At 44.3% G+C, this 24,210-nt stretch overlaps 3 protein-coding genes across 12 annotated transcripts in view; 1 reads left to right on the forward strand and 2 right to left on the reverse strand.

Moving 5' to 3' along the window:
- TRIM37 (tripartite motif containing 37) overlaps window positions 1-2,429 on the reverse strand; it is a 35,167-nt gene extending 32,738 nt beyond the window's left edge. For all 8 annotated transcript variants that reach the window (XR_012996680.1, XR_012996682.1, XR_012996683.1 and 5 more), the window contains exons 1-2: window positions 2,338-2,429; window positions 591-692 (exon numbers count right to left, since the gene is read on the reverse strand). Coding sequence is in view for 4 of the 8 variants with exons in the window: in XM_076354792.1 (XP_076210907.1) it covers window positions 591-692; window positions 2,338-2,358 (123 nt within the window). In the remaining 4 variants the exon portion in view is untranslated. The remainder of the gene's footprint in view (window positions 1-590; window positions 693-2,337) is intronic.
- A 1,959-nt stretch (window positions 2,430-4,388) lies between these two features.
- On the reverse strand, window positions 4,389-18,549 carry SKA2 (spindle and kinetochore associated complex subunit 2). Of its 3 annotated transcripts, XM_076354332.1 has the most exons (7): window positions 18,480-18,549; window positions 10,562-10,651; window positions 9,618-9,794; window positions 8,239-8,322; window positions 7,524-7,555; window positions 6,805-6,844; window positions 4,389-4,512 (listed from the first exon to the last, which is right to left on the reverse strand). In XM_076354332.1, exons 1-7 carry the CDS (start codon window positions 18,510-18,512, stop codon window positions 4,486-4,488), a joined length of 483 nt encoding a protein of 160 aa, XP_076210447.1. In that variant the 5' UTR covers window positions 18,513-18,549; the 3' UTR covers window positions 4,389-4,485. The 3 variants fall into 3 exon arrangements, with proteins under 3 accessions (XP_076210447.1, XP_076210448.1, XP_076210449.1); XM_076354333.1 differs by lacking the exon at window positions 7,524-7,555 and having other exon boundaries at window positions 4,420-4,512; XM_076354334.1 differs by lacking the exons at window positions 7,524-7,555; window positions 8,239-8,322 and having other exon boundaries at window positions 4,420-4,512.
- PRR11 (proline rich 11) lies at window positions 18,026-23,821 on the forward strand. Its single transcript, XM_076354331.1, has 10 exons — window positions 18,026-18,088; window positions 19,911-20,022; window positions 20,423-20,576; window positions 21,140-21,262; window positions 21,563-21,823; window positions 21,962-22,060; window positions 22,585-22,694; window positions 22,799-22,858; window positions 22,944-23,040; window positions 23,538-23,821. The coding sequence occupies exons 2-10, from the start codon at window positions 19,913-19,915 to the stop codon at window positions 23,604-23,606; spliced, it is 1,083 nt and encodes a 360-aa protein (XP_076210446.1). The 5' UTR covers window positions 18,026-18,088; window positions 19,911-19,912; the 3' UTR covers window positions 23,607-23,821.
- Window positions 23,822-24,210: the final 389 nt, after the last annotated feature.

Below are 24,210 nucleotides of genomic sequence, written 5' to 3' on the forward strand. Positions count from 1 at the left end.
CTCTCCCACTACACTAACACGGAACAGCCTGTGGACTTGGAACTGAAGTGTTATACACTGGTAACCGTGACCTTAATAAATGAATTGCGGTACTTCAGATGCTGCTTCAGCCTGCTATACCAGACTCCCTCAAGAAAGATTTAGCCCGTATCTGATCATATCACACTAGTTTCGTAAGCATTTAAAAACATCTCTAAGATGACAAGAGGTGATGTTATGACCTGCCAGTGTTCCATACCGGCAGATGCAAAGTCAGTATTTAACTCCTGTTCCAACTTTTATCTTCCACACAGGCATCACTGCCTCTCAAAAGATGCTAAAGAAGGGATCATTATATGTCTGTTTCTTAAAAACAGTTATTCCAGATAGTCCCTATAATCAGCACTACTGAATGCAACGCATAGCCTGCCTAGTTTTTCCTCAGGGTGTCGTAAAAGATTTTGAAAGGGAAACTAAAGAGCACAGAGCAGGAAAAAGGCATCCTTGGAACTGCAGGGAAAGAGGCAAGAAAGAAGCAAGAACGTGTTCATAAAATCAGCAGTTTTTAAGTTCATACATTTGCAAGAATAAACTATAATAAGCAAACTCACCCGAATACAACTGAAACAGCACAGCTTGGAGCAATGAGGACACAGACGTGCATCACGCAATTTCTCCATACAAATAAAACATCGGAATACTTCAGCAATGCTCTGCAAAGGGTAGATTATTGCTATTGTTAAGCCACATACTTCAAACATATCAGAGTTGCATTTATTTTCCAGGCAGAGTGCCAGGTTTCATAAATGCAGTCCCATTCCAAACTGCTACAGACAGCGCATCTCAGAGCGAGATACTAAGTCAAACACCACGGCTCTCCTCCCCACTCGCTCCTAAACCACACCAGCTCTCAGCGCCCATTTTATAACACTATTATTCTTCTTCAAGGAATGGTTTCTTTGTCTGGTTTATCTTCTTCCAAGAGGGCCTTTCTGTAGCCAAGATATTATTCCTACTTGTGTTCATGTGGGACTGAACAGTTGTCAGAAGAAACTGTGCTGTACCTGCAGATTCTGAACCCACGAGCTTCACTGTACTGGCACTAAACTAACTCAAAAGCATGGTTAAGTGCATGTACGTAGTATACAGAATGCTAATGAGAGGGGTTGAATCGAACAGGGCATTTGTTTTTTTTTACTTTTGTAAGACTTACATTCTTTTAAGGTCTACCATTAGCACTGGCTCCACAATTTCCACACCCCCCTCACACCCCATTTAATTAATCTTGGGCAATAAAAATATAGTTTAACATATTGTTTTGCTATACCCATTTGAAGAGAGAAACATTTTGTTCTAGAAGGCAATCACCTCATATCTCTCCATTCCCAAAATGAGAAAGGTATTTTGACATGCCAAGTGATGGTTACTTTCCATATTGATAGATTTTTCACTGATAAAGAAGTCCTGCATTCTGTATTGTACAGGAGTTAGATCTCTTCTGGCTTTAACTATGGAACTTTGAAAGATTCTTCAGATGGGCTAATATTTTCCCCCACAGAGCTGAAATTATAAATCAGCACAGAAGTGAGGCATACCTTCAATTTACAGATACCACAGTATCTCCCATACATTAGCGCCTTCTTTAACGGTTGCAAACCATTAAAATGCAATACATGCATTTACAGGATATTATCACACAAGGTCTTTTAACTTCTTCTCCTGCTTGGCTGCTATTAATACAGGCCACAGCAATGCATGCAAGCTGCCCGGGTTACAGACGGACACCACCGAGTAACTGTGCCTTCACGCATGCCAAGACGGGTTCTGCCAGCGCCAGCTCCCCATCCACCTCCAGAACAGGCACCTCCGATGCTCCACCGGTTTATTTTCTAACCCTGACTACGTCTCACCTAGAAACGCCACCTCTTTACACCCTGCTCCCTTCCTACCCAGCTCATCAGCGCACATACGAGCCAAGCTCCGTGCTACGCGCATCCCCGCCCGCCGCAGGGCTGCGATCTGTTTTCCGCCTCTCGGGCCGCCCGCAGCTCGGCGTCGCTCGGCCTCTTTCCCCTCACAGGAGGGAGGGGGACCCGCCGAGGGCTCTGCGGCCCCGGCGCCACCCGCCAGCCCTCCCCGACCCCTCAATAGTCAGGATGGCCTGCCCCGGACTCCGGCTGGAGAGGCCCGGCCCCGCCGCTCGCCATCCCCCGCGGAGGAGAAGGTGCAGCCGCCCCGCCTGCTTCCCCCGCGGCCTCAGGGATGCGTCCCCGGGGAGGCAGCGCTTCCCCCGCACCGCCCTTCCCGCCTCCCCGAAGGAGCGCCGGCGCAACCGCCAACCGCCGCCCAACCGCTCACCTCCACGCTCTGCTCGTCCATGGCCGCGGTCTCCGGCGGCGGGGGGAAGGCTCTCCCCGGCCCCTTTCCCTGCCGCACCGCCCGGGAGCGAAAAGCGAAGGCGCGGGGGGGGGGGGGGGGGGGGTTCAGGAGCCGCCGGGCAGAGGCCGTGCTCCAGCCCCCCGCACCCGCCCGGCCATGTTCGCGGGGAGCGGGGCAGCTCCTCCCTCCGCGAACCCGCCCTGCCGCCGCTGAGGGGAGGGGGGGGGCCTAACCGCCGCGCCGCACTGCGCACGCGTGGCGCGGCCCGGCCCGCCCGCCCGCCGCACCGTCAGGGGGCGGGGTGGCACCTCGCGCCCGGTCGGCAGCGGCCGCCGTCCCGGAGCCCGCGGGGGCTGGGCCCGGCCCGGCCCGGCCGCCGCCGCCGCTCAGGGCACCCGCGGGCCGCCGGCGTGGCTCTGGAGGCCGGGGGAGCTGGAGGCTCACCGCGGTCAGCGGCGCTCCCGGCCCGGAAAGCAGGCGAGAGGTGCTGAGCCGGCAGCGCGGCTGAGGAGCCTCCGCCCGCGGGCAGGTGCGGTCAGCGCCGGCTCCCGCCGCGGCCGGGGCGCAGCTCCCCGCCGTCGTGGCGGCAGCAGCATCGCACCGCTGATGCTCGACGTGAGAGGCGCCGTTGCTTTCTCAGAGGAGTTCGCGGCTGTTGGGTTCTGAAGGCAAAGCGCCTTGCGCTCGGCTCCCCCGCGCCGATGGCAGGCTTCAGGCGTGAGCGCCAGCGGGGCAGCGCCAGACAGAACCTCGCTGCAGGGATGGACTTCCACACCTCGCGGGGCTCGAGAAGCGGACGAGGTAGCTGTCCTCGAGGCTGCAGCTGCGCTCAAACTACACTCGGCACAACCTTCGATGCAGTTGTTTTCCCACTAACAGGTATCTTTAATTATTTTAGCCAGATTTCACTAATAAATCTTTAACGCTGCTGAAGGTAGTGAGAGTAAGGATCGAGTCCTGTATGGAAAATGCATCAACGTGATTAAGTCCGAGTGCTTAACTATTAAATCAGTTTGTGAAGTGATGGCAACCTTGTTAGGTAAAAGGGCACACTCGGCAGCAGACATCATAAAATCAAGTTATCCCTGTCCTTTCCTCCCCTTTCTTCTTCAATATACAACCTGTTCCTCCTCCCAGCAAACTCTAAATAGACCAACCAGTTCGTTGATGAGTGCAGAAATCAGCCTTTCCCTTCCTAAGGGCACTAGTTGGAATTTCTCTCCATTGACAGCCATCATTTTTCACGAAAACTGTAGGAACTTAATAAACTTCAGATATCTTACTCTCTCAAATTAGGCTGAAATAAACACATTAAACGTAAGAAAAAAAAAAAAAATCCCTTTTTTTTACGGCGAGGGTGGTCAAACACTGCAACAGGTTGCCCAGAGAGGCTGTAAGTCTTCATCCCTGGCATTTTTCAAGACACTGCCCAGAGCAACCTGCCGTAGTCGGCCCTGCTCCGAGCAGGGGGTTGGACCGGACAATCTCCAGAGGTCCCTTCCAACCTCAGCTACTCTGCGAGTCCACAGTTTTGCCAGACTGTGAAAAAACCAAGGCAGTTCACATCAAAGGAAAATTTAAAAGGGTCAGGGACCAGGTTCAGGGGTTAGGGCAGGGCTCAGGGACAGGAGTCACGTAAACAAAAGCGCAATGAATCTATGGCCTCGTCTCCTTAGCTTTCATCATTTATTCAGGAATGTAAGTACAATTAAGTGGCTTGCGTTATTTGTCTTAAAAACCCACTCAGGAATGTAAGCAAGAATATGGAAGTGTCACATGGCTAACAAGACTCTTCAAAAATGCATTGACTATAGTCCTGTAAATATCCAAGATAAAATACCAACCTCAATGTTTTTTTAAGTCTCCAATTTTAAGTACTATCACTAGAATTTGTATAGTTAACATTAACAGCTTTCCAACAGTGTACTTACAACTCCTAGACACCAGAGAAGTACATGCTTGTCAATCACCCAGGAGCTATGACCAAGATGCTTGTGTGTCAAATGAGAATGGACTGAGCTTTCATTTACACAACTAATTTAACATTTCCTTGTTTGTCAAGTTCCGCAATAGCAAGTTCTTTCAAGATTCGTATTCTTGAGTCAGTGGCTTTCATATTCATCTTGTTCATCTGCGAAAACACTCAATGCTGCTCTGTAAGACAAAAGCAAACTATTTAGCAAAACAGGGTATCAAACATCAGGTCTGGCAGAAAAAGGCTAAAATGCGCATACAGTTTAAGGAATGATTTTTGCGAGCGCTCTGTATTTCTCATTCTTGTTCAAGTTGCCACCAACTTTTCTGTGCTATTTCAAATTGAGAACAGTCATTTGCTAATCCAACCTTAGGCTTAAAGAGACAATTCCTGAGTCAAAAACTTCCGCATTTTTAATATCAGCCTGCAAGAAATGTGCAGCACACATCCCAGACAGGGGTCAGGGCTCGGAGAGGCCGGAGGGGTTGGTGTGGGGAGGGCAGGGTTCAGGGGTCACGGTTTAGCATCAGGGCTTTGCTTTTCTGGTCTGGATACAGACTGCAAAAGCTAAAAGGGTTTGGTGGTATGACTGTGTCAGCAAAACTTTCCTGAACAGACCCACTTTTGAACATCTGTACAGTGAAACCAAAGTGAACAAATCCGTTTCTGAAGAACCTGACATTCAGTTTTGAAAACTATCAAATCATACAAGCCATTTTTATACAAATTAATTTAGAGGGTTTTGTATGATGGCCTAACGCTTTGGGGTATGTGCCTAACCGAGAAGAGTGTAGGGGAGTAAAATCAAATTATGAAGTTGTAATATAGCAGCGAATGGTTAACTAGCTGTCGTGGTTTAACCTCAACCAGCAACTGAGCCCCACACAGCCGCTTGCTCACTCCCCCCGCCCAGTGGGATGGGGGAGAGAATCGGAAGAGTAAAAGTGAGAAAACTCGTGGGTTGAGATAAAAACAGTTTAATAGTTGAAATTAATAATAATAATAGAATATACAAAGCAAGTGATGCACAGTGCAATTGCTCACCACCCGCCGACCGATGCCCAGCCAGTCCCCGAGCAGCGGCCCCCCCGGCCAGCTTTCCCCAGTTTATGTACTGAGCATGACGTCCCATGGTATGGAATGTCCCTTTGGCCAGTTTGGCTGTGCCCCCTCCCAGCTTCTTGTGCACCTCCAGCCTTCTCAGTCGGTAGAGCATGGGAAGCTGAAATGTCCTTGACTAGTGTAAGCACCACTCAGCAACAACTAAAACATCGGGGTGTTATCAACATTGTTCTCATCCTAAATCCAAAACACAGCACTGTACCAGCTACTAGGAAGAAAATTAACTCTATCCCAGACGAAACCAGGACACTAGCTGTCTGTTAAATTTGAAACGGCTGAATTTCTTTACAGCTTATAAAATTCTTACTAATGAATGGCTTTACTGTTCTTATTTGCAATGAAGTGGTTAAATAACTCTCTGTACAGTTTAAACAGTACTTCTGATACTCCTTGGTACAGTCCTAAGTATTTCCTCAGTCAATGGTTTGAATTGCGATTCTAAAAAATTGGAAATAGAATATATTTGTTTCTTCAGAAATTAGGCCGAAGATAGAAAGTACTTTCATTGCTTTCTAAGAAACCCCCTAAATGGGTCTAAAGGAAGATCTTCCAGCAGGAGGAAGGAGAGATGGAAGATACTCCCTCTAAACTATCATTGTATCTGCAGACCCAGTGAAGAATCATTTCATTTGAGATCTGATGGGGATTAATAAATTTGGTCAGTCAGTGACTAGGTTGGTTTTTTTTTTTTCTTTTTTTGTTGTTAACTAGGAAAACTCCTGTCTATAAGCAGGGCTAAATGGATTAAACACGAGCTATTTCTATGGGAAGACTAGTACATCATTTCTTCCAGACCATAAACACAACACTATCTGCTTCAATACCATCAAAAGCAAGAAGAACTCCCAGAGACATGGGAACTATATGTGGACTATACTAAGGGTTCACTTGCTTATATTAAAATCTAAATTCTTCACTTCACATAAAAGCGGTAGTTACTAGTGCTTGAGAGTGAAAATAGTGAATTTAGTGTGCATCATAGGCTCTATGGTTTTTAAATAAAAGAGCTCAGAAACCATACCTAGGTCTCAGCCTATTCCTACTTACTGTGAGATCTGCCCCTGTTGTACTAGGGGTGAAACAGCCCTTATTTGTCAACTGGTTATTTACAATATCTGCCTTTTTCAGAAAGTAAAACAGTTCAATTCATTACTCCCTGAATTCTAGATGGTAACTTGATACGTTTAAATAGTACAGAACTATTAGAGTTCAATATCAGAGATGGAAGTCTTGAGAGATTGATACTATTCACACAGCTTGCTTACTGGGGCTGGGTGTGTGGGGGAGATCAGTCAAGGGGGGGAAAAAAAAAAAGAAAACAGCAGGAGGATTATTCTTTCAGCACTTACCTTCAGCTGAGCCAGGGACTGTAGATCCTGAACAAAATGGCTAAAAATAAACAAGGCAGAATGTCAGGATTTGTTGGAATTTTGTTTAGAAATTATTTTTTACAATTTCATTTCTGCATGAGGAATTACATTTTACCATTGGATCCTGCAGCCACTGAAGTCAACAGCAAAATCTTAGGCATTAAACAAACCCTGGTTTCTAATAAAAATAAATTTAAAACGGATACAGAAAGGTTTATATACAAGTCTGATGAGCCTCTTCAGCTTTCTCCTTTGCATTCCGGCATGGATCGAGCTGAAAGCACTGCACATGCAGCAAAGGAAAAAGATGGTTTTCCTATTCTCAAGCAACCTTCAGAGGCTGACAGTTCTGACCAGCTGAAGGTAGCTACATCTAACTCTCCTCAGCCGGAAATACAGCACTGACAAAAAAATCCCAGGGCCTTTGTGACATCTTTCCATTCTTTCCGCCTTTCAGAGAACATCTTCAAAACTCAGTGACAACTTAGGGACTGATACCAATTAAACTGGCCTCAGTAGCTGTAGGATCTAGCTGCATTTTGCATTGGGCCTGGTTTATGCCAGTTGTATCTTAAGTGCTTCAGAATTAAATAGTGGAAAGACAGAAATCGAGAGCATTTATCAAGGCAGGAGAAGATATTTGCAAACAAAGAGTGAATGAAGCTGCAAGACACTGGACGGCTTTCATGCAAACCAACCGTGGCAATAAAGGGACAGAAAGCGAGGCATCCTTTGACAGAAGAGTAGTGGGCAGTGAGAAGACATGTAGAAAAAGATAAGGTCAATAAGATAATTACACACTCTATTATCCTTCTTTAATATTTTGCTTTTAATATGAGACCCAGACCAAATCTTTGCAGACTATTATTGTAAAAGTTTGTGCTTTGAGTAGCTATGGGAGAATATCTGACTTTTTAAACAAGTATTAGTTTACATCTATGTTCTACTGCATTACAGTTAGAATATACTTATTGTTAGTCATATTTCAAAATGTATTTAATATTTTACAGGAAATTAAATTTCTCTCCATTTTGATACACAGTGGTTTGAATCAATTACATTCTTCACTCCCACCCAAAGGCTTCTTATGTAATGTGTTAACAGAACAGGATCAACAAGAGCAACCAACCGCATCTCTGAAAATAAACATAAACATATCCCAATTAAAAAATAAGGGGAACAAAGTCTTCCGTCAAAGCAAATTTTTCCTTCGTGGACAATTGAATTGGAACAAATCATAAGCTTAATCAGCAGACAATAAAAATGAAAAGGTTTGTTAGAAACTTTAGTCCCATTTCTGAAAAATTCCATTCATTTGAGAGGTACTAAGTCACAAAAACAGCCCTTCTGACTTCAGCTGAGCTACTCAGGATTAATGGTTTCTGGAATACTGACACTCTGTGGCCTAATTACCTGTTCCACTAGCAATTCCATTTCTTTAACAGTTTGGCAGGTTAACTGTTGTGCTGCAGTCTGTTCTTCTGACAGAGGTAAGCGCTAGAAAAAATGCAAACAGAGAACTCTGATGCTTTCAGTTCCTAGGGTGATGGTATTTACAGAAGAACTCAATGTTTGTTTAGCCCTTTTCTCATGGAAACTAATAGTAGACTCCTACTTTCCTTCAAATGAAGGCAAATTTACAAGCTAAGTATTTCAGAAAAATCCAACCATAATATTCCTTCAACATCAATACTATAAATGATTCAATGGAAAGAAGATAAATTATTCAATAAAAGAAGTACTCCACTTAAAGACTTACGTTTCTCCATAACAGTTTAATCTATCTTTGGTTTAGGAAATATACAAAGTACAAGAAAATCTTTATCTAAAAAGTCTAAATGTAACTCAAGAGACAAGAGTCTTCCGCTTTAACAAAATCCAAATATGAAATTATTCTTGGCAGCATATCCTTGGAACACAGGGAGAGAAAATATTTTTTCCTTTCTGTGACATATAACTACTGTCTTTTAAATCATTATACAGTACATTTTATCTATAAAGACTTGCCAGTAACTTGTCTAGAGCTGTTGAGAGATTAAACACAATCTCGGAGCACCGTCATTAGAACACTAAAGTGAGAGCTGAGATGTGGGAATATGTTTTAGTCACACCAGTTCTGTCTTTGCCACTAGACTATCAATTAGGTTTTTCGATCTAAATCACTGTATTTGTAAAGGGACAGAATTAATGCTTTCACAACTTCTTCAAAACTGTAATGAAGCAGTGTCTGAAGACCACTTAAAAAAATGTGTTGTTGGGTTTTTTCGATAGGCATTATCATACTGAGAAAAACTTCTTTGCACTATCAGCAATTCCAGCACATAGGTAACAATGCGTTGGTTTTAACTTACTTTGGACGGTGAAAATACATTTGCCATTTAAAAGCTTTTTTGCCTTTTAAGTTTGGTTTCACTTTCTAATTCCTTTAAGGTAGCTACTTTTAAAAAAAGTCAATATAGAACTGTGACACAGCTGCACACAGAGGCATCAATTTCTATGAAACTATTCAAATGTATGTCACACTATCCACACTATTATGGTATTACTTCAACTCCAAAACTGAATACCACTAGCTTAACTGTTGAGTGATGAATCAGGCTTGTGATTTACAAAAAGAGCTCTAGTCTTGCAAACAGTTCTTCAGGTAAACGGTCATCTTATCTTCTAAGAGTCTCCTAAGAGTCTGCACTTGTAAGAGTTTCCAGTGGAGCTACTCACATCTACATCAAGGTTACACAAATACGTGTTCATTTACAGGCGTGTGACCCAAGTGATTGAAATGAAAATACTACCTCAAGATCAGCATGTTGCTGTAATGCCTGAACCATCTTCATTGTGTTCTCTAGAGCAGCACGGATGCCCTTCATGGATTCTCTCTGCTCTACGAAAATTTTTTCCAGCTGCATACATAATGTTTTATAACGAGATTTCAGCACTGAGAGTTCTTCCAAGAGAGCAAATGGATTTTCCTATGTAGAAATTAAAAGTACATTTAAACTATTTAAGAAGAGAAAATTAATGTGGCCACATACCAATTAAAAGTGTCGGCATTAGAGCCACTAAAATATAACATGAAACGACCCTTTACAATGAAAAGCGTAGCTGTGAGCATCTGTTTCATCTATACGTTTAATTTTTCATAAGCAAAAATGATAGTGCTAATAAAACAGCACAACTCCGTGGTTCCACAACAAATACAGGAGGATGAATTTCTTGTGTTGGTGAATTTTAATGGCTTTTCTGCATTGGAATAAATTAGGGACTTCTAACTAAAAAGATTATTTTTCCACTGTATGTCACAATATACACAGAGACAAGGACCTATTTATAGAACCCTTTACATGCTGCCATTTTTTGTTTTCCTCTTTCCTCCCCAAATCTGAATTTAGTCATTGCTTATTAGCAAGTTTATCTTTGATCTCGGAGCAAGGGTGTGTTTTAGCTCAGATTGGAATCTCTCTCTTAAATTTAGGTGTTAACACGACTACTCATTTCTCAAAGCAAAACATGAGAGAATTTCACTATACCAAGACATCAAGGAAGTTTTCTGCACTGAATTCATATTAGGCCAGTTATCTTGATGTATGATGCAAGAAATATTTTAATAATGATCAACCAACTAACAACTAGATAAAATAACAGCCATGTATATTTTAGGATTAAAGAAAATTACCCATTTATTACCAACTTTATGCAAAATGCAATAAAATCTATTAATTTCATCTGAAAATACTACCTCTGCTGCTGGATTATCAGGAAGACTTTTCATTATTTCAAACTCCAGTCTGTGTTGAATATAATCCAGATCAGATTCTGCCTTCTGGAACTAAAATATTTAAGATCAGCCACAATGTATTAAAAAACAAAAAATGCAGACAAAACCCAACCGTTCGCCTTTCCTGTATTTCAGGAAAGCAGAAGCCAGATGCCTCCATTTTAAAGGTTCATGTACTATAAAATTAAGTTTCTATTCCTCCGATCTGTTCCATTAGCTAATGTTTGCCAATTATGCTGACACACTTCTAGCCTGAAAAATATAAAGCAATAAACTTGCAGATATAGCATAACCATTTTCCTCTCACATGTAAGAATTAAGCGTGTGTACATACACACACTCTTCTATTAATTTTATCCTCTTTCCATTTGTCTAACCCAAATTACCCGATTGTTCTCTTTACATCTTGCCATTTTTCATGCAGGACCCCCAAAATGCATGAAAACATTTCCATCTCTTCCTATATTATCTTCCATCTCCCTTGCAATGCCAAACCTCTCAAGATGAAGTTTTTAAGTAGTACCCAAAGAGGTAAGTTATAGCAATAGAAAAGAACATGCATCTTTTTTAAACTGATATTCACTTGGTGCAGGAGATGTTTGATTTTTTCTCCTGAGATATTAACATATTTTCCACCAATTTTTAAAGCTTTTTCTTGGCTAGTTGCTCTTCTTTTCAAACATTAGAAGTTCTGTTAGCAAAACTGCAATACCCAGTTATTTACGCAGCAGAGATTATTAATAAGTGTTCAGGATCCAAGCACATCAACAGAGATTTTATTATTAATTACATTAGGAATGCATTCTCTCAGATGGTTATAATACCCGTAATACATGTTATTATTCCCCAATAAACCAGACTGACAAATAAATAGATAATAAAATTGATGACATCACATTTCTTTCCTTGGGATAAATAAGCCACCAGAGAATTATCTAATTGCCTTTTAAAACAGTCTGCTGATAGCATTATTACTTAATTTAGTCTGCAATTTTAATATCCATTAAGGACTGCTGCTTTAAAGAAAGGCAGTTTTCCCAGTTCACAAAAAAGATATGAATTTCTTAACGTAACGATTTGGGGATTTTACAGTCACAAAAGAGACTGTGATGAAAGCAAGTTAAAAATGCTTGTAACTTACTTAACTCAGTGTGGTTTTCACTATTTATATTGAGATTAACTCTGAAGTAATCGTTACAACTTTTTAAAGGATCAAAATAAGGCTATATTTGTTAACTGTATCCCAAAGTACTAACTGGCAGTGCTGTAATGGTAACTAAAGTGACAAACTTCAGCAGTCTTTGGATGTAGCCTGTAGTCAGGCCTGGATACCCAAAGGACATTTGTATTTTAAACGTCAGCCTTGGGATCCACCTTCAGGAACTGCCATTAATGCCTTTGAGGCTCTGGAACTTCAGATAGCCTAAAGGAATGTATTATTATTATGAAATGTATGATGAATTATTATGAAAATGTGTGATCTTTCATATATATACAAACACCTTCAGCAAATTTTCAAATAGTAGCTTAAGAAAAGGAAAATAAATCTAGTAAAGACTTTGAGCATCTCTAAATCAAAGGGAACGCTTACACCCGTTACTCCCATCACTTACCATCCACCCAACAAAACTCCTCCCCACATCTACCCCAGAAACCAGTCATGATAAAATGCAAAAATAAAATACGTTTCATTACACTGTGTATTTTTAAAGAGTTCATGAGGGATTTTTCCTAACTGCTCAATCATTTCTCTTCTCCTCCACAAGCAAACGTGTTTAGGTTTTCATTTCTAGAGGCAGGTACCCCAAAAAGATCCTTTTTTTGCTTTTCTCCAACTCCTCCATTTGATTATTAATTTTTGAGAAAGCAGACAATGAATATAGGTGGATTTCAAAAATATCCATGAAGCTCTGCTCCTGAAATATTCAATACTGATAATTTGAGATTTACAGAATGACAGTAAGCCACTAATACCATGCTACTACTATGATTCAAGACATTAAAAATTGAATGCGAAGCTGAATGCTTATCCATCACGTGGCTATAATTTTAAGATTTGTGCTTAATGAGAATATTAACAGGGTTCAGTATCACTGCTTTCTCCTTAAAGTATGCTAACTCTGAAAGAAACAAAATTTATTATCAGCAATTTCAAAGCGTGTTTATAAGCACTGCCATATATTCCTCCATTATGATCCCTTTTTCCTTTGTTTTATAAATATTTATTTCTTGCTGTATTCCAAGAAACACACACCTGCAAAAATCTCACCTTAATGTTATAGGTTAGGACCATTCCTATGATGAGTGTTGTACAACAATCACACCGAAAATGCAGTTTGTGAAATGTAAACTTGTAATTTACTCACAGGCTTAGAAGGAAGTGTTAGAAACCGTGAGGCCAGACTGAAGCCATTGCTGCGCACTCTGCTTTCAGATGCTTTGACAATACTATTGCACTGCTAGCTGTAAAGTACAGTAGTGCAATAAAGTCAGAGCATTCGTTAGCAGCAAGAATTCCATACAAGTAATCAATACACTCAAAATATGTATCGGGAAAAATAGGTCGAGTCAGATAGTGGTTTCTGTAGATCACGGAGAATTGGATAAGGTTAATGTTCACCAAGTTCTTAATACAGACACACAAGAACTCACATATTTCAAGACATTATTATTATTCATAATCCCTGCCATTCCACTGACGGCGGGCAGGGGGGACGACAGAAAAAGGAGAAAAACACCCAACAAAATGCTCAACAGATCTGTCAGAAATTCAATTTCAAACGCTTTGGTGCTCTTAACTGGAAACTACATTTCCAAATTTATTTCTTAGATTTGCCTCATAGCAAGCAAAGATTCTAAACTGCTATCAGACAGATGTTCCTAAACTGCAGTACAGGGAACATTTTCTGGACACCGGAGTTTATTATTCTTATTTGCAGGTATTGAATCACTTCAAAATGCAGTCAAACACACACTCATTTCCCAACATTGTGGATGTACATTACCACTGGGGTTACCACATGGATGTTAGAGCACCATCAAAGTGGGGGTGTACTTCATAAATCTCAATAAAGGAGTTTCTTTTTAACAAAAACAGTTAACTTCATATAAAAAGTTTGAGAACTCTTAGGGTTTGAAGGTGCTAGGGTTCTTAACAACAAAATGCAAAGAAACAGAGCGACGGAGTGGAGAGTGATGGATGATTGCTAATGCACACAGAGCAACAGCCTGAGTCAACACCACACCTGTCACATTTCTCTAGAACACACTGTAGGAATAAGAATGCTATACAGTGTTCTTTCCTCTTTGTAGGGCGTTTATTTCTAAGGAAACACACACAGAGCGTTGATGGTATTTAAAGACCAGTTAACATTTCTCCTTGGCAAATAACTAGAAGACGAGTGCAAAAATATAAATTGGTGGCAATCCCGTTTTACAGTTGTTTTTCAAACCACTTCTGGTCTCAGACATACAATAGTGACTTTTGACTTGTGGCTATAATAATAATAAGGAGTAACGTAGATAGTATTGCTGGCCAATGCCCTTTTAACATTGCACTGCTTTTTGTGCATGATCACTAGTAGTACAACATAAAAAGGGCACTGGACAGACACCACTCAAAGAAAAAAGTAGGTCCACTGCACCAACAGCACGGTGACAGAAATTAGCTAAATTGCTCTGAATGAAGCGCTCTCAGCTCATCTGACAGTTTATCCATTTGTTATCAAATTTTACTAAATGGTCGTCCCCAAAATTTCTTTCAGTGCAGACTGCTGAAGTGCACACTGGAAGGCGCTAGCTCAGTATGTGAAGTCCTGAGCATTAAAGGTTAATGAAATGGTTGTTGTACAGAAGGATACATTTATCACCAGCAACTGCCATGTACTGTATTTCATTAGAGGCCTGGCTCTGCGTCTGTTGAAGCTGTTGGAAAGATCTCCAGTCCCAGCTGACTTCAAAGAATGCTTGTGCAGCACAGCCTCAGGTGCCCAAGTGCTAAACTACAGCACCCGGTATTCTTATTTGAATTGTTAATAAGTCAGCTTTACAATCTTTTGCATAATGACTCTCGTTATATTGTAGATGTTATGGTTCATTTAACTCTTCTTGTTACTGCACTTTGAGCAATAGTCTCAAATAACCATCGATTACCCGGTATTTTCATACACATTGTTCTTTTTAAGCTCCTACAAATTAGTTTATCCCTGGTTCCATGAGACTAAAATGAAGCTTTCCATGAAATGCATGTCTAAACCTCTAGGGAAATAAGAAGTGTTATTTTATCACACTTCTGTGGAGAGAGCTGACTTCACAGGAAATCCAGGAAGAAGAAACAATGAGCAGAAGGAAAAGCAAGACACACAAAGCTGCAATATGTGAGACATAGCTGCCAATGTACATATTCTGATTAACGTAAACAATGACAAAGAAAAATATTGCACTTTTGAATGAGGTTTGGATATAGGAAATTAATAAGTGAAATTGTTTGAGGTGTATTTAAGAAATCACCCTTTTCTTAAAAAAAAAGGAAAAAAAGGAAAACAAAAGAATCCGGTGAAGATGCAACCGCCTTGTGCCACCCAGCAGTTTTAATGGAAGAAGGCAGCCAGGCATACCATCTTCCATCTTCTGCTAGAAGAAATTAACAGAAGAATCAACCAGAAAAATGTAAGACTAACAGGGTGAAATCAAAATCAATGAGGTTTTCAAATGGATTACCCAAATGATTTGGGGTAATTAGAACGGGGTGAAAGGCCAAGCTATAATCTCAAAACCTTTGGAAGTTGTTATGCACCATCTGTGCAGATAATTGACCCGAACGAGCTCTCCACCTTGAAATTATTTGTGCAATGATCATTTTGGTCTACTTGTAAAGCAGATCCTAAGACAGTGACCCATTACTGCCTTCTTCCACTACCATACATAAAAGCCCCTGTTAACCTTAAGGGGGCCAGAATACCTCTCCGACTATTTACATGTCCTAAAATGAGAATCACTTGAAAGTAAGACTTTCAATAAAACACATAAATAAATCATAACATTAAATAAATAAATATCAACATCTAACCTAGGTATCTTTAAACAGATTTCTAAATTATTATTTCTAAACTAGGGTTTACAATAAAAAAAACCCTAACAAAACATACGGGGAGATCAAGCTTACGCTATGGGCAGGGCTGAAGTTTTGAATTTGAAATCGGAACAACTTCAGAGCTCTGACAAGAATGTAGTATGTCACTGAATTAAAATACTGTATATTATTACCACTCTAAGTATTCAGTATGATGACTGCAGTTCAGTAGCTAAAGGAGAGCAAAAAAAAAATTCTTTTCCAACAGCAAACACTTACTTGCCCACTGTTCTAATGCTTTGAGGGACGCATTATGCTGGTGCTGGAGAAAAGTGACTGAAGGAGCAATAAAGTAAGTAAAAGTAAACTACAGAAGTTTAAACATGGGGCATTAAGCAGGCCACCAATTTTGTGTATTAAAGTGACAGTCTAGCACTCATTAGGGTAAGGGATAATGTGGATATACAATATTCCCCACCATGTTCTCCCAGTGTTCCTCTTATTCTTAATTTCTCTTGAATATTCCACTTTGGTGATGTTACCGTGTACAGATAAGAACTAGGAGACTATTAAACTCATTTTTACTTATTTCTTAATTAGAATTTGAAACCAAGATTGCCGGAGGAGGAAAAAACCAAAGACAAATCTATTGTATTATTTGTCTCTGGATTGAATAATGTACTTTTTTCTCCATGACACCTGTAGTTTATCAATTAAGTTTCCTAACACTGCTGCTACGACAATTAAAATGACAAAAAACTTCTGGAAGTTTCCAAGGAAAACCCAAAGGAGCGTCGTATTTTGGAGAACAATGTCAGTACGAGCATTTTAATTTATATAAGGATTTCGGGATAGAAATTATATTATCTGTTAAGCATTTGGATGCATAAAATATTTCCAAAGCATTTTCACTTGTCCTGGTTTCGTCTGGGATAGAGTTAATTTCCTTCCTAGTAGCTGGTACAGTGCTGTGTTTTGGATTTAGGATGAGAACAATGTTGATAACACCCCGATGTTTTAGTTGTTGCTGAGCAGTGCTTACACTAGTCAAGGACTTTTCAGCTTCCCATGCTCCACCGACTGAGCAGGCTGGAGGTGCACAAGAAGCTGGGAGGGGGCACAGCCAAACTGGCCAAAGGGACATTCCATACCATGGGACGTCATGCTCAGTACAGAAACTGGGGGAAGCTGGCCGGGGGGGCCGCTGCTCGGGGACTGGCTGGGCATCGGTCGGTGGGTGGTGAGCAATTGCATCGTGCATCACTTGCTTTGTATATTATTATTAGTAGCAGTAGTATTTTATTTTATTTCAATTATTAAACTGTTTTTATCTCAACCCACGAGTTTTCTCACTTTTACTCTTCCGATTCTCTCCCCCATCCCACCGGGTGGGGGAAGTGAGCAAGTTGCCGACTGAGGTTAAACCACGACACACTAAAAAAAAAGTGTGAACAAGATTACATTATATAGAAGTAAAAATAGAGATCAAGATTTGAAGGATGCCACAAGGAACTTGGCTGTTTAAAGAGTCAGTTTTCCAGCGCCTCTCAATATGTGAAAGCCCAGCACAGCTTTTTGTTTTGTTTTGCTTTCTTATTTTCGCTTTTCCATGAGCGGGGCAGGCAGAAAGGCGACTATTTCATAAGGTAGCTCAGTCTTGCCTTCAGGGGCTGGCTCAAAGAGCGCTGAGACGAAGTTAAACGCTGTCAAGAACTACGCGGACTAGCATGGCTGAAGGAAAAGCCACCCTCTCCTCAGGGCCGGCTGCATCCCAGACCGCGCGAAGAAATAAGGGCTGAAAGGGCCGCTGCGCTCCCCCTCAAGCGCCGGCGGGCGGGCGGGCGGCCCGGCCGAGGGTCGCGCCGCCGCCCCGGCTCCCCACGCCCCTCTCCTCAGGGCGAGCGGCCCGGCCCCGCAGCGCCCACCCGCGGCGAGGCGATGGGGGAGGCTCCCCGGCTGCCTCTCCCACTGCCAGCCCCGCGGACCTGCCCCGCTCTACCTGCCCCCTCCGCCCGGGAGGAGGAGAAGCGGAGTCCGAGGCGCGGCGCCGCCGCAACCCCCGGCGGGAAGCCATCCCGGCGGGAAGCCATCCCGCCGCGCCGCCCCGCTCCCCCCCGCCGCCGGCGCGAATGAAACAGCCCAGCCGGCCTCTCCTCCCCGGTCACCCCCGCAGGGAAAATGGGCCAGCCCAGGTGAGAGCTCCACCCTCACCCCCCGCTGAGAGAAAATGGACTAGTCCGAGAGCGCTCCGCTCTACGCCACGCCGCGCCCCCCCCCCCCCTCTACCCCCCACCCCCCCGACGGGGAAATGAAACGGACCGGACCAGACCGGCCGCACCCCTCAGCGGCCCCGTTTCCCCCGTCACGGAGAGCAATAAACGCGCCCGGGACCGGGCGGAATCCGCCCTCCCCTCCAGGTGAGAGGGAAATGGCCGGGCCCTGCCCCCGCGCTGAGGGGGTGAATGGAGCGGCACCATCAAGCCCCGCCCCCCTCGGGGAGGTGGCGGGGGGACGGGGGGGGGACGGGGGGGAGCAGAATGGACCGGCCCGGCCGAACTCGCCTGACCCGAACGGCGGGCGGCGGTCGCCCCGTCGAGGGCCGCGCGGGCTCTGCTCAAGGCCCGGATGGGGCGCGGGCGCGGCTGGGGGCGCGAGGGGAGAGCGGCCGCTCTCCCCTCGCGCCCCCAGCCGCGCCCGCGCCCTCCTTTCCCTCCCTCGGGCGGCAGCCCCATGCCCTCCGAGGCGCTCCCGCCGCCGCCCCGCCGCCTCCCGGCCCGGCCGCCCCTCAGCCCGGCCGCCCGGACTCACCATGGTCTCGAGCCTGGTAACCGCCGTCTCCATGTTGAATAGTTGACATTCCTCAGGCGGCGGCGGGGAGATACCCACCCCCCCCACCCCCCCCCCGCTCCGCAGGATGGGAGAGTCGGCGGCCCCCATTGGGCAGCTGTCACTCGCCGCTCGTCTCCCATTGGCTCGCCCCTGACAGAGGGCGCTCGCCATTGGGTCGGGAAGAATGTAAACCCTCTCCGAGGTAGAGGGGAGCCCATTGGTTGGTAGGAAAGCTGCAGCCAGTGATTGGCTGGGTGGGGGGGCGCCGCGAGCCGCTATTGGTCCAGAGTAGAATCTAGCGGTGATTGGCTGGAGTAGGGAGGGCAGCGCTGCAATTGGCGGGAAGGGGAGCGGTCGATTAGCTGCGGTCCGTCTCCGGCGGGGCGGGGAGCGCCGCTCACCTCCTCCGCTTCCCTCCGGCGGGCCGGTGCCCCCCCACCTTTCAGCTCGAGGGGCCTTTCCCAGCCGAGCGGTGTCCCGCAGCTGATTGGCGGGGCTGAAAAACCTTTATCCAATGGCGGGGCGGATCTCCTCAGTGCGCCCCTCAGGACGGGGCGGAGCAGCGCCGGGCCCGCGATTGGCCCTTCGCCGTTCCCGTCGAGCTCGGGCCCGCGTCCGTCCAGCGGCCAATCAGCGGGCGGCTAGCACGGGCCGCGGGGGGAGGGTGGGGACAGGACGGCAGAGAGCGGCGCTCCCATTGGCTGCGCGCGGCGCGGGGAGCGGTTTGAATCGGCGGCGCCGGGCGGGGAGGTGAGTGGCGGCTGAGGGGGCGCTGAGGGGCGGGGGGGAGCAAGGCCGCCCCGCGTCCTCGGTCACCCGCGACACCCACCCACCCACACCCCCTCTCCCCCCCCGCCGTCTCGGGTGGGGCAGCTGTGTGTGAGGAACCGGCCGCTCCTCGGCGTGGGCTCCCCAGATGAGCGGGGCTGGCCCCACGCAGGAGCGGGGAGGCTGCCCGGGCGCGGTGGGGGTGGCGCCGCGGGGGTGAGGGGCGGTTGTTCGGGTAACGCTCGAGCGAGCGCCCACGGTCAGGGAAGCCCGGGGCCCCTTTTCTGCGGTTTCTTCGCGCCTTTGCCTACGTTCTCCCCCAACGCAATTTTCCCAAAATGCAATGTTTGTCACCTCAGGATAAAGAAAAACTGTCAACAAAAGCCCGTATAAAATGGTACATTGTACGTTGTTCACCCCTTGTGCACAAATGCATCTCAGTGGATCGAAGGTACTTAAGAGAAGGATGTATTTTTTATCCGTTGTATGTGACGCTTCCAGCAAGGCAACTGTGAATAACTTCTGACTGGATTTCTGAGATGCCATCCGTGTTCTTCTCTACCTATTTGGTGATAGCTCTGTCCCCACATGGAAGCGGGTATACTTCTATACATTAATTTTAAATGTGTGTTTTTTTAAAAGTAATGGCAAAGTATAAGAAACGCCGACGAAAACAGAGAGCCAGAGCAAAAATTCTACTGGGAAAAAAAGGAGATGCTGGTAACCCCCAGGGCTCGGGTTGTCCTTCTCCACGGTAAGAGGCTCAGTTGGAACTTCTCCTTTTAACTCAACTGCGGGGTCCACTGTTTGCTCCCCATGGCTCACAGAACTGAGGTAACGCAATTGCGTTTGGAGCCCATCTACATCCTGGCATGGATGCTGTGGAACTGTTTCATCTTATGTATCTTCTAGTACTCTATCTATCGTTAACTTTAATGTGCCGGAAAAGCAGTTTGGATAAAAACCTACTGCAAACACGATTCCCCCCATCGAAACGTATCTTGGTCTTTCCTGGTCTCTGTGCTCATGTTTACTCCGTTGTCACCTGCTGTTGCTGGTACTTGCAATTTCCAGGTGATTGGTCACATTTATTGTTTCAGCCTTTAAAAAAGTTAACTATAATTATGGCCTCATTCTGAAACGTTCTGTCCCAGGTCAGCAGGTGATCTTCCTCTGAACACATCACCTGTCCCAAGCCATCTGTCCTCACTCTGGTCATTAGCCTTGCCCAGCGTAAAAAACGTGGTAAAACCCTTTACAACAACAGCGTCATTTTTGTATTGTTGGTGCCAGAACACGGTTGTACAGGTAAGTTTTCTACTTCTCTGTTTTTGCCAATGTGTGAAATTGCTCTTGGTGCTCAGATGCAGGATATACAGTCAGATTTGAGAGCTGTATTTTAGCTGTATTTTATTTTATTGAGAGCTAAATTTAGGCTGTAAATTTACTTATGTCTATTGAAACATCTAAAGAATGTTTTGTGTTTACTGTTGAAGGAGTAAGTATGAGAAGAGTGTCAAGGCAACTGTGGACATTAAATGCACATGTGAAATTGTAGGGTTTTTATTGCAGCATCAGGAGGATTTGCAGGGTGCAGTCTTTCTTTCATAGCAGAAATGATTGTATGAATTTTTCAGGTCAAATGTGAATTATACTTTAGAATTCGTAGATGAAGGGGTTTTTTGGAGAAAGTCACTCCCTGGGTTCCTGCCAAGGAAATATTTGGTGAAATTTTGTATCTTTGTGTTGTGCCTTTCCATTGATGACAACGAGAAGACCTTGCGATAGAACTTTCAGTAGTAATCATAGCCCTGTCTCTGGAAACATAACTCGGTGGTGAAAATGCTTATCCGCTTTCTTTTTACGCTTAGAGTTTTAAGGTGGTTAAAGACACCATATTTCCATCACAAATCTACTTAAGGGAGCTAAATACGTTCAGAGAGCAGCTGGAAAAGTTGGAAACTGAATTTTCCAGACTACAAGGAACCCTCCAGGTCAGTCTCGGTCCCAGTGGGGCAGGGTAATGTTGGCTTGTGTAAGCATGTAAGGAGCTGTGGTCAGTGCAGATAAACTGAAATCTTAAGAGCTTCTTATCGGGCATTGTTTACCTCTTCTTTGCGTTCAGCATTACTAAACTGTGGTTACTTCACAGCTAGAGGGAACTGGTTTGCTGGCGAGTCTCATAAGAGGCTTTTTATGTTTTTCTGGATCAACTGAAGCCAGAACCGCTGTTCTCTGAAATTCCATCTACTTTTGCCAGTGGATTTAGTATTATTTATTTATATCGTTTTCAGATGAATGGAATTGCTGCTTTGTCTTCAGAAAATTCCCTTTGTCAAAGGTGTAATAAACCAGTTCTGGGTGCTCCTGTTCAAATGCAGACGGGCCCGCCGTCATCAGCATCTGGGCCTTCTGCAATACAGCTGCAGCCTGTATCTGCACCCCCTCCACCTCTTCCTCCGCCGCCGCCACCACCACCACCACCACTGCCGCCACCAAAACTGCCTCCAGCACCTCTCCTCCTCAAACGGGGCAACGGCTCTAAAGCACTTCTGGTAGGGACTGAGAAGGTTCCTCTATTTCTTCACTTGTGGCTGGGTTCTTTGCGCCTGGTTTCATCAGGAATGTGTGTCTTTGTGAATGCTCAGTCACTTGCCGATCCTAATTTCCCTTCCAACCGCTTTTTTTGTCAGGCACCATCACTGAAAAAAGATGGGCCGATGCAGATCACTCTCAAAGATCTCCTGAACGTTAAACTGAAGAAGACGGACGGCAACCTGAGAATAGACAAGGTAAACCGGAGGACACATGGATAAGTGGATGATGGCGTACTGGGGCAAGCTCCACGCTGGAACTGGTGTATTTCCTGCAATGCTTGTCTTAGCCCCTCATAGAATTTTTTCAAGAAACGAATTCTTCCCTTCCAAAAACCCAGTGATCAGCTGTAAGTCATCCTTCTATTTCTGCCCGTGAAATCAGAAAGGAGGCATCAGAAGTGAAGGAATTAAGTGTCTAACTCCAATCTCAGCTGGCATGCAGGACACTTCTCCTAATTTTAGAGAAAGCATGTAGCTTTCATGTAGCTTTATGTCTGTGTGTTATCAATAGATTTGGGGCTTTCTTTTGCCCAGCTGAAATCTTGTTTGCAGAAGTTTTTTTAATAAATCTATTTTTGTCCAAGGCACATTAAAATCTCGATGATTCAAAAAAGCATAAAAGCCATAAACCATGGAAGTCTTTCAAAGTATAAAGATTAAATAAAGGTCAGTGAGGCCTTCTAAAGTTATTAGTGGTAACATTTCTTTTCTCACTTTAGGCAGAATCACCGGTGAAGACACGCAGGGGATTAATTACAGTCTCAGATTTACAGAGTGTTAGTCTGAGACCTAAATCCAAGCCATCAGCTCACATTACAAATTCCTTAATGTAAGAGGCTTTCTTCCTTTCTTTGATACTAGATTTCCCTGTTCCAAACAGTGATGAACTCTATTTACAGAGCAGAAAATATTTTAACGATTTTTTTCTGTTAGTACCCCTCCTAAAAATCAGTTAGATCTTCGAAAACACCTGAAGAAAGTCAATATACAAAGGTAAGTTCCTTTCTATTTTCTTGTTTTGTTTTTCTAGAAAAAGTAGAGAACTGATCGTAATTCGCCTTGTTTCCAATCTTTCCAGAAGTCCTGGTGGCACTCCACTACATAGTAAAGAAAACATTGAATGTGGGTCTGGCTTGACACCAATAATGACGCAGGCGCTGCGGCGCAAATTTCAGGCAAGTCATGATGTGTCTCTCTTTGGAACGATAAACTGGCTTTAAAATCCACGCAAGTTCACACTGATTTTTTTTTCCCTACAGTGCAGTGCCGTTGGCATGTGTTATCTAAGTTACAGTCTCTCCATAATTCTCCTCCAAAAGCCCCAAGTACCCGCAAATAGGGGCGCTTAGTTTTACCGATTCCCATTTTAATGGTAAGGAAACTGCAGAACGGAAACGCCATTGCCTGTCTTTTCAGCAGGTTATTCGACAATGCCAAGAGGAAAAGTTGCTTTTTTTTGACGGCCATTCTAGTGCCTCGATGCGATCTCTAACTTCATAGTCCCAGCTTGCAGGAGAACAAAATCTGAGGGTTAATAATGGCTTTTATTTTAAGGATTTGCCACGTCTGTTTTCTTTTCTGGTGTCAGTTAAGAATTGCACTATATTTTACCTCAGTCGTAATTAGTACTAAGTTCATATTCCAAGATCTGACCCTTTTCTTACTTTGACAGATGGCTCATCCGAAGAGTCCCTCGCCTGCCCGGTTAAGTGCTGCAAACAGCTTTGATGAACAGACGTAGGTCCATGGAACAATGTATTTTTCATTTGTGGTCAGGACTTGAAATCCTATTTTTACCTCGCTCAGGCATATGTGTTTGTAAGTTAATCTAGCGTGTACGAGAACGGGGCATTATTAAACCCCTTTTGCAGATTTCTGCTTTTTAAAGGCAGCGTCTTTCTAACGTGTCTCAATCGGGTTGCATCTTCTTTCTTAATGGGGGGGGGGGAAAGAAATTTCCCGAGTCTTTTGATACCTGGCTGCTGCTGAAGCAGGGACTATTACGTTCCCAGCGCTGGTGTAATATGTCTGTGCGTGTTTGCTGAAATTCAGTATTGTTTTTACTCTTTTTTTAACAAGAAAGATCTTGACGGTAACTACACAGGTTCAAAGAAAAGCGGCAGCTTTAGCACTCTGATGTTATTGAAGTGAAAGGCCGCGAGTTTCCACAAACAGTTCAATTTTGTGTAAGAGTGTATGAAGCGATCGCAGCATGTATCGCTTGTGGCTGGTGTCGGATCCACCCGTCACGTTAAAAGACTGCGCCGCTTAAAGACAAGGAACCAAAAGCCTCCTCGAGTTTACGGTCAAGCTCGCCAGGAGCTACGGTGGTGGACAGACGACGC

Source organism: Aptenodytes patagonicus, chromosome 17, assembly GCF_965638725.1.
Source record: "Aptenodytes patagonicus chromosome 17, bAptPat1.pri.cur, whole genome shotgun sequence".
Classification (NCBI taxonomy): Eukaryota; Metazoa; Chordata; class Aves; order Sphenisciformes; family Spheniscidae; genus Aptenodytes; species Aptenodytes patagonicus.

What these genes read in the sequence shown, in the direction of transcription:
- SKA2 (XM_076354332.1), bottom strand. Translation starts at nt 18,512, where the DNA reads ATGGAGACGGCGGTTACCAGGCTCGAGACCATG. An exon ending in AGCAACATGCTGATCTTGAG is followed by an intron (nt 8,323 to 9,617) that starts GTAGTATTTTCA and finishes CATTTTTTCTAG; the next exon opens with CGCTTACCTCTGTCAGAAGA. An exon ending in TCTGTCCCTTTATTGCCACG is followed by an intron (nt 6,845 to 7,523) that starts GTTGGTTTGCAT and finishes GTTTATTTTTAG; the next exon opens with CCATTTTGTTCAGGATCTAC.
- PRR11 (XM_076354331.1), top strand. Translation starts at nt 19,913, where the DNA reads ATGGCAAAGTATAAGAAACGCCGACGAAAACAGAGAGCCAGAGCAAAA. An exon ending in ACGGCTCTAAAGCACTTCTG is followed by an intron (nt 21,824 to 21,961) that starts GTAGGGACTGAG and finishes TTTTTTTGTCAG; the next exon opens with GCACCATCACTGAAAAAAGA. An exon ending in AAGAAAGTCAATATACAAAG is followed by an intron (nt 22,859 to 22,943) that starts GTAAGTTCCTTT and finishes CAATCTTTCCAG; the next exon opens with AAGTCCTGGTGGCACTCCAC.